General features: G+C 38.1%; 1 protein-coding gene across 1 annotated transcript; it reads right to left on the reverse strand.

The window, feature by feature from the left end:
* Positions 1–5,223: 5,223 nt before the first annotated feature.
* Positions 5,224–9,313, reverse strand: LOC307122387 (uncharacterized protein). The gene is made up of 5 exons (XM_079846372.1): positions 9,295–9,313; positions 9,035–9,162; positions 8,635–8,797; positions 8,159–8,451; positions 5,224–6,410 (listed from the first exon to the last, which is right to left on the reverse strand). Exons 2-5 carry the CDS (start codon positions 9,159–9,161, stop codon positions 6,319–6,321), a joined length of 675 nt encoding a protein of 224 aa, XP_079702498.1. The 5' UTR covers position 9,162; positions 9,295–9,313; the 3' UTR covers positions 5,224–6,318.
* Between the last annotated feature and the right edge of the window lie 371 nt (positions 9,314–9,684).

Raw genomic sequence — 9,684 nt, forward strand, 5'->3', positions numbered from 1 at the left:
ATTGCGCCCATGGTTTTCGTTGGATAAAGGCACTCGGTGTCCAGCCAATGCCTTTCCAACAAAGGTTTGATTGACGGACTTAGTAACCAATCAAAAGGCATTATCTTGCGCAGTTTACGTAAGCAGGCTTTGGTGACTACTACTAGTGCTTACTGCGTAGGCTTTCATAACACCAGCACGCTGTCTCTAAATGCGCTGCGCACCGGCAGGCGAAATGGGGGGGTCTTGCGGAGCCAACGCGCGAGACCGCCCCCTCCGCGTTGACGTCATTTTTGCCGCGCGCACCCTCGCGCTCTTGCGGCCGCGGCGAGTATAAACAAGGCTTAAAGGGTTAGTTCACCCAAAAATGAAAATTCTGTCATTAATTCCTCACCCTCATGTCGTTCGAGACCCGTAAGACCTCCGTTCATCTTCGGAACACAAATGAAGATATTTTAGTGTAAAGCTGATGCTGAGAAAGGCTTCAGATAGGCCTCCATTGGCATTCAGTACATTTACACTCCCAAGACGCTTAAAAGGCACTTAAACCGTCGTTACAAAGTCCATCTCACCACAGTGGCTCTACAATAACTTTACGATGCGACGACAATAGTTTTTGTGCGCAAAAAAAAATCAAAATAACACCTTTATCCAACTTTTTCTTGTCTTCCGTGTGTGCCTCCACGACGCATGCGCGAGAATATGACGCAGATCCGGCGTTCGGACAGATGACCCAGAAGCGATTTGTTTACAGGCAGAGTAAAACGCGCGTGTCTAAGCTGTTGAATTCTACACTGATCGTGCTTTAGGTCTCGGTGTAGTTCTCAAAATCGGACTAAAGCGTGCATTTCATCGATTCCCGAACGCTGGCGCTACGTCATATTCTCGCGCATGCGTCGTAACTGTTTATCCATTATAATTAGCAGTTTATTGCAGATTTATTTGAATGAAAAACTACTCTTTACAATTGCAAATGTTCTGAAATAAATGGCCTTTTTGAAAGGACGCCTAGACTTTTCTTGACATAAAAGCTTACAGAAGCTACATTACTGAGAGAATCATCCTCATATTTGAATCATGTCATGATTAGACATTCAGTTTTATATTTAAGTTATTTTCAGGCTCTTAACATTAAATTATCATATTTTTTTCCCTAAGTGAAAAAAAAAAAAAAAACGTGAGTCACTTACATGTATATTTACATGTATATTACTCTGTTCCCATATTACTTTGAGTTATTATGACTCTTGGGTAGCAACATTTCAAGTGTCTAGTTTAAAATGAGACCAGTTTTAAGATTATAGACCATAGGGTTTAAGAGCTGTAGACATTTTCATTTGGGTATATCGTTTTCACAAGATGCAAAAAAGGGGCGTTTTGAGGTTTGAAATCCACCACTCACAATAGATGTGTGTGACGCATTGGAGGTGCAACCAATAAGGTTACACTGTAAAAAACAAATCCTTATTTTACAGAAAAAACTTCAGGTTTTTTTACAGTATTTTCTTGTAATTTAGAATTATGTTTAAAATGATGTACAATTACAAACAATATCTAAATAAACAACTTGACTGTTATTTTAAGGATTATATCATTAAAGGGGCTATATGCGTTTTTCTGAAATTTAAACTCGCGACTGACACCTGTGGCCAAAAAACAGAACTGCTCTTATTTTCTGCTCGCTCTCGCAGCGGTGGTGACGTCACATCCGCAGACAGCGCGGGAAAAAACGACCCGCCAGAAAATAGGAAAAATAGGATACAGGCTTATAGGTGCACCCACTGTGAGCGGACAAGGTGTCAGTATGCTCATCAGGAGATGTTTGAGTCATAAATGGTAAAATAAAAAGGCTATTGTTACGTTTATTTTGGGGGAAAAGTTGCATATAGCCCCTTTAATGACAAATTACAGTAATTCTCGTTTTTTTATACAGGAACATCACTGTATTATTTTTCTGTTTTCATAAATAACATACAAATTCATGTAAAATTACAAACAATATCTGTAAATTAACAACTTGACTATTATTTTATCATTAATGACAAATTACAGTAGCCTAATTCTCATTTTTTTATACAGGGAATTACCCTATTATTTATACAGTAGTTTTCTGTTTTCATAAATTACATACAAATTCATGTAAAATTACAAACAATGTCTGTAAATTAAGAACTTGACCATTATTTTATCATTAATGACAAATTACAGTAGCCTAATTCTCATTTTTTTATACAGGGAATTACCCTATTATTTATACAGTAGTTTTCTGTTTTCATAAATTACATACAAATTCATGTAAAATTACAAACAATGTCTGTAAATTAACAACTTGACTATTATTTTATCATTAATGACAAATTACAGTAGCCTAATTCTCATTTTTTTATACAGGGAATTACCCTATTATTTATACAGTAGTTTTCTGTTTTCATAAATTACATACAAATTCATGTAAAATTACAAACAATGTCTGTAAATTAAGAACTTGACCATTATTTTATCATTAATGACAAATTACAGTAGCCTAATTCTCATTTTTTTATACAGGGAATTACCCTATTATTTATACAGTAGTTTTCTGTTTTCATAAATTACATACAAATTCATGTAAAATTACAAACAATGTCTGTAAATTAAGAACTTGACCATTATTTTATCATTAATGACAAATTAGAGTAATTCTGTTTTTTATACATGATTATTTCACTGTATTATTTATACAGTATCTATACAAACAATAAATGTAAATAAACAACTTGACTGTTATTTTAAGGATTATATCATTAATGACAAATTACAGTAATTCTCGTTTTTTTATACAGGAACATCACTGTATTATTTTTCTGTTTTCATAAATTACATACAAATGTATGTAAAATGACAGAAATAATCTGTAATAAAATATTTAGCTCATTGTATTAAAGGTTTATGTCCATACTAACAATTTAACATTATTCTTTGGAATTTTAAAGTAAATCTTATTAGTTTTATATTTACACTGTAAAAAATAAAAACCTAAAAAAACGGTCAAATGACTGGCAGCTACGGCTGCCAAAACAAAAAACGTAAAATTAAAGTAAAATATCTTAAGTCAAATAAAGTTCAAAAACTTCACAGAAATTTACATTAAAAGTTTTATAGAAAACACTGTTAAGATACTAATTAAGATATTTTACTTTAATTTTCTGTTTTACAGTTTAGGTGTAATTTTACCTTCAAACTGTAATTCTGGATACAAATATAATAAACTATAAAGCAAACTAAATATCAAACAATAATTGGTTTTAAAAAGAGTACAAATCTGCTCTCCGGGTTGAAACTTTCAGGCCTTTGCCCACACCACAAAACACCATTTGGCCAATTAATTAAATATAACAGCAAATAAAAATAAATATACACATTTGCTAACTGTAGTTTAAAACAAGCCACAGTTCACCTCACCAAGAGGCTCCCACAAAAGGAGACAAGAGTCTAGGGCAGTTGCATTCTGGCGGGACTGGCTTCTGGAGGTCGAGGGTAAGACAGTCTTCAAACTCAGAATCACAAAAAACTATTTGAAATATTTACTTGTTAACTACTAAGTACTAGAGGTGCACGATTAATCGCTAAAAAATTGTTATCTTGCTTCAAACACCCACATGATATCATTCCTATTTGACAAAGATTTATCTGTCTGTTACACCTTGGAAAAGTACGTTCGTTCACAAAGAACATAGTTTGGATAGAAACACTGATGTCTACAGTAGTGATCAAAATAGAGTAAATCACCTTTTGAAAGTAACTGGGTGCTTCAAATAATGATTGCATCATTACACCAGCAGGTGGCGACAAGTGACTTGAAAATGTATTTGTCATTGAACTATTAAAGATAGTCATTCAAATTAATACAGTAATGAAACAAGTCTTTATGAGTTAATCATTGAATCATTCACTCAACCCATATTTTTTTATTAGTTCATTGAAATTAATTTAACATTTTTAAAATAGACTGCAGCAACAAACATTTTTTTAATTGTCTGTTCAGAATTGTGATCTCTATTTGAAACAAAAAAATGTCCAGAATCATGCGGCTTTACAAAGTACTTAAAGAAAAGAGTTTATATTCATAAATATGTCTTATCACTTCTGGACAGGTGGAGATGCAGCTCCAATTTCCCTGCAGCACGTTTTAATATTTGCCACAGGATTGGAGAGGATTCCAGCAATGGGATTTCAAACACAGCCAGAGCTGTCCTTCCTTCATGAACATGATGATGAACTAGCAATGTTCCCAACTGCCAACACATGTTCATTAATTTGTAGAATTCCTGTGAAAAACACCTATGCAGCATTTAAAAGTGCCATGGAAATGGGAATGGGCAGTTCAGGCCAGTTTGGTTTACAGTAGGCCTAAATGTTTAATTTTTGTTAAGTTGTATTTTCTATTGAGTTCCTTTCTAACAAGTTGCTATTTTATATTCAATGTTTTCACTGAAATTAACACAAATGTTTCACTGTTCATTTAAAGGAACACACTGACTTTTTGGGAATTTAGCTTATTCACCGTATCCCCCAGAGTTAGATAAGTCCATACATACCACTCTCATCTCCGTGCCATAACTCTGTCTGACACACCCACCGCTAGCCTAGCTTAGCACAAAGACTGGAGGTAAACGGCTCCAGCTAGCCTAGCTTAGCACAAAGACTGGAGGTAAACGGCTCCAGCTAGCCTAGCTTAGCACAAAGACTGGAGGTAAACGGCTCCAGCTAGCCTAGCTTAGCACAAAGACTGGAGGTCAACGGCTCCAGCTAGCCTAGCTTAGCACAAAGACTGGAGGTAAACGGCTCCAGCTAGCCTAGCTTAGCACAAAGACTGGAGGTCAACGGCTCCAGCTAGCCTACTGCTCAATAAGTGACAAAATAACGCCAACATTTTACTATTTACATGCTGTGATGTGTATAGTCACATCGTGTACTAAGACCGACGGAAAATTAAAAGTTACGATTTTCATATAATAGTTCCTGCCATATTGGCCTAGAAAATCACAACTTCTCATTTTCCGTCGGTCTTAGTACACGATGTGACTATACACATCACAACATGTAAATAGTAAATGTTGGCGTTATTTAGTCACTTATTGAGCAGTAGGCTAGCTGGAGCCGTTTACCTCCAGTCTTTGTGCTAAGCTAGGCTAGCGGTGGGTGCGTCAGACAGAGTTATGGCACGGAGATGAGAATGGTATGTATGGACTTATCTAACTCTGGGGGATACGGTGAAAGTCCCAAAAAAATCTGGCCTGAACTGCCCATTCCTTTAAGTTTCACTGTTTAGTTTAGTCACTGTTTTATATTCAATGAGTTACACACAATAAATACGCCGAAATAATTTTTGAAGTCTATAGTTTTGAAGTCACTGTCTTATAAATGTTGCAGATATTAAGTAAACTGCATGTGAGATGAAACCAAAAAATCTAAGCTGTAACCACAAGATGATTAAACTGATTGGATAATAACTAGGATTCTATAGGAGACAAATTATGAACATTTCAAGGAAATCAAATAAACCAGGAAACCTGAACATGTTAGACATCAAGCAAAACCAAACCTGAGTAAGATGAATGAGTGATAGAAATGGGGAAGGAGAGAGAGGTACTGTACATTCATACAATGTTCAAACAACAATAAAAGCATATCACAGGGAGTCGAGGAACCTAATAACCTCTCTCAAGAGGTCCACTCCAAGGTTTTCTCTTGGTCCTCCCAAGGGGTCAACAAGCTGCTGAAGTTCAGCCAAGTGGTCGTTGTTCAGGGCATATTCAGTCAAGGGGACTTCAACGCTGTCTGGCCAGTTAAAAGCTGGTACCTGTGATGTGTGAGGCATTTCTGTGTCCAGTTGAGCTGGCTGCTCATCAGCACCAAACACTCCCTGGATCCCAGTCAGAGTTTGAGCCTGTAGGCGAAGACAGCCACGCACAAACATCTGATATGGCGACATGTACCTTGCAGTTCTCAGGCGGTGATGGTTCCACTGGTTAATAAAAAGATGCAAGTCCCGGTTTATTCGAGGAAGGTAGATGTAATGGAGTGCCCAAAGATGCCTCTCGTTGTTGCAATGTACTGTTCCATCATCTTCTAAAAGGGTGAACAGCGAATGGTACACATTAACAACACCTCTCCAAACATCTCCCCACAGTCTCTCAATCCGTTGGTTATGGGTGCTCCTTCCCCTCAAAGCACTCCCCCTGGCAGAACCTCGAAAAACCTCCATGAAAAGGCAAACAGCATTGTTCTCTCCACCTTGGTCACAGCGGACTCTTGATGGCACACCATACTGGTCGACAGCCTCAACAAACTTCTGCATCACAGTGCTGCTTCTGTTGTTGTTTGAAGCTTCCAAAAATGTGACCAGTCTGCTAAAGCCATCAATAGCCCCGTGAATAACAATTCTCCACCTGAAAATGAAATATTAATACTCTGACATAAGAATGTATGGAATGCATATATACAAGAGAAATTATTCAAAAATAAAATTCAGAAGTAACATGTTTTTGAACAATCAACAAGCTGGCTTTCAACAACCATAAAAAGACATAATGGGCTGAAAACAAAACTACATCTGACTGAAATCGAAATGAATAATTTCCAAGTATTAACTAAAGGGGTGGTAAACCACATTCTTTTGAAGGCTTGACTGTGTTTGTGGGGTGCACTGTAACATGTGTTCATGCTTCGTTGTAAAAAAAATTGCCTTATTTTTCATATATTTGACCTTTATTCTACACTGCCCTGTCCCTCCTTGTAAAACGGTCTGATGCTTTCCGGGTTGTATGAAGCCAGTCCCTCAAAAATACGCAGTGGGCTCTGATTGGTTGGCTGGCCTAGTGTGTTCTGATTCGCTAACCGCAGTGTACGTATGTCGGAAACGTCACGCCCCTTACCGGAGGCTGTGCTTTGGTCGGCGTCAATAAAACCATATGAGCCCGAATCAGACCCAGAACATTTGAGAGAAGATGATCGAGCAGAACCTCTTCAGTCCTCAAGAGTAAAGACTACGGATCTATAATGATCGCTACTGAATGGCACTTTAACTTTTGTATTTTTAGAACGATTATAGCCAAATATCTGTCGCAAGAACTAACCCAAAACGAACACTAAGCACTGGCTTTAACTAGTAAGTTAGCCAAATCACACACAGAACCATGTTTAGCATGCCTGAAGATAAACAATACATAAAAGCTCTAATCAAAGAATCATTTACACTAATGCCAGGTTCGCTGTTGAGATTTTAACGTTAGTGTTTGTAATGTTAGGTGTTCGTCGGATAACGTTAAGTATGAATGAGCATTTAACAGACTGGTTTGCAGAACAGCGTTGTCATCTGTTTACTTCCTTGCTACAACCTATTACAGGAAAACACATCGATGAAAAATAAATCAGACTTACAGGTTGTGGCCCGTGAACAGCTTCTGTTTGTAAATCCAGCTTTCAGGACAAGCCGTTGTGCATATCCTGTATTGAACTCGCGAAGTTTGTGGAAGTTTGTGTTGTCCTCCGTGAAATGTGCAGCGCGCGCGTCGTGCATCCACGCACCGGCAGTGTTTTTTTCACGCAGCTGACGTTGTGCAAATCTGGCATTGAAATCGCGAAGACGGTGGATGTTTTCCTCTGTTGTGCTGCAGGAGCCCCGCGCACGCCTGATTCCCCGCTGACTCAAACACACGTGCATATAACATGCTGTGTGTTAAACGCTCTGCAACGCACCCCCGTCCCTATGAAGGCTGAACAGAGCAAGTCCTACCCCAGACCTGCAATCCGGATGAATATAACAGCGTTTCCTCGGCATCGCGGCAACAACACCCCCCCCCCCCCCCCCCCTTATTTAATATTCGAGGAGGAGGGGTTTATGTAAATATTGGGCCTGCTGATGTCAGCAAGCCCTGGAGAAATGTGTGTAGTCGCCTACTGGCCGTTTGCTGTAGTCCTTAGAAACTGATTTCTTTAAAAGCAAATATCTCCCTTTGCTTTAAACTTTGAACGTTGTAACTTTGCAGATGTTGTTTATGCTCAAGCAGCAACATTACACGCTAGCTAAAGTTAGAATAGTGAAATCGTGGTTTACCACCCCTTTAACTAAATGTGCCCATCATGCTTGGTTTTAGCTTCCAAGTAAAATGAATAATGAAATAAACTCATAACTCACCTAATGAGCTTGTGGTTGCCATCCAGATGCCATAAGGAATTGGCCCTGCAACTCGGTATGTCCGCCTACGTAGCCTGGAAGACATGGCTCTGCGTGCAGCCCCTTCGGGGTTGGTCCGGAGCATACTTTGACGCACGCGCCTTCGTTGCACCAGTAAGCCTTCTCCAAAAAGTCTTGCTCGTACAGCCTCTGGACCCAGTAAGTCATTGCTGCAGACCACCTGATGAACTCTTTCATCCAACTCCTCATCAGAGATGTTTGTGAAGCGGCCACGCAGAGATAGATTGAATGATCTGTGAAGGCCAAGAAACATTTTTTAAAATTATTCTAAGTGTAACATTGATTTATTTTATATTTTAAAAACAGAATTTCATGTTTCAGTTTGTAAGGAGAGAAGTCAGGCTGACAATTATCATTGTGCAATTAAACTAAATGATGACAGTGCACTTGTGTACAAAAGGAAGATCTATATTTACCTAAGACGTCGTTTCACAGTGCGACTTGAAGTGCCCAGTATGTCTGCTATCTGAGGAATTGTGAACTGAAGAGACAATAAAAACCGCAACTGTTCAGTGGTGATGTGACACTGTGGACGCCCATTATGTCCCCTAACGTGTGGAGCTTGATAACCAAGGGAGGCTGCAATAGAAAACAATTAGATACAACAATAGTTAGTGGTTTGACATTCACTTTACTTTGACAGTTCACTTTATCCAAGTAAGATTATTTTATGTTAGAACTGCATTATTTATATTTTTCCTTTCTTTACAGTGAACATTAAAACCTCTAATACGAAACATTTATTTCTGCATCCATCAGATTTTCGATAATAGTCCAGCCTATCCACTTCTGCATATCTCATATTAAAAAACATACCACCAGGTTGTTGCTGCTGCCGAACGTCTGCCACAAAATCGCCAATTAAATTTAACAGTTCGTTGGCTAATTGGGATTCTACAAGTCTCCCTCTTGCCCATTCAAGACTCCGCGACATTGTTTCCATTCTAGACAAAATTTAACAAGAAAACAGGGAAATCAATGTTAACTAGTCATCTATAAACACCAAACATCTTAAGGTCAGGAAACGTTAGGGGAAATACTGGGTGTCCACAGTGCCACAAAGCAAGATCACTTACCTTGTAATTGGGTGCACTCTCGAAATGCCCTATTACAATCAGAAAGAAACTGTCTCTGCGCCATTGTAGTTTGCCTGGAAAGAAGAGTAGTACAGTTCGGAAAGAATGCTGATGTTATGGCTTCCTGTGTTTGTTTATTAATTTACTAAGAATCAAAAACAATAAAAGCACATATCTATCTATCTGTCCATCTCTCTGTCTATCTATTTATCCATCCGTCCATTTCTCTACCTATCCTCTACCTATTTACAAAATGACAGACCTCCAGCAATTCGTTTATAGACTGGATGTGGATGAAATAGTTGTAATTAGTGTTTTTTAATTTTTATTAACAAAGTAGTAAACATTGTCTGGCTCAGTTTTAAAAAAGGACAAAATAGCATTCCTATG

Source organism: Gobio gobio (genome assembly GCF_949357685.1).
Source record: "Gobio gobio genome assembly, contig: scaffold_104, whole genome shotgun sequence".
Taxonomy (NCBI): domain Eukaryota; kingdom Metazoa; phylum Chordata; class Actinopteri; order Cypriniformes; family Gobionidae; genus Gobio; species Gobio gobio.

Excerpts from the sequence above, each read along its gene's own strand:
- LOC307122387 (XM_079846372.1), bottom strand. The coding sequence starts at position 9,161 with ATGGAAACAATGTCGCGGAGTCTTGAATGGGCAAGAGGGAGACTTGTA. Across the intron at positions 8,452-8,634 it reads ACTGTGAAACGACGTCTTAG|ATCATTCAATCTATCTCTGC; the intron begins GTAAATATAGAT and ends TGGCCTTCACAG. Across the intron at positions 6,411-8,158 it reads GGCAACCACAAGCTCATTAG|GTGGAGAATTGTTATTCACG; the intron begins GTGAGTTATGAG and ends TTTCATTTTCAG.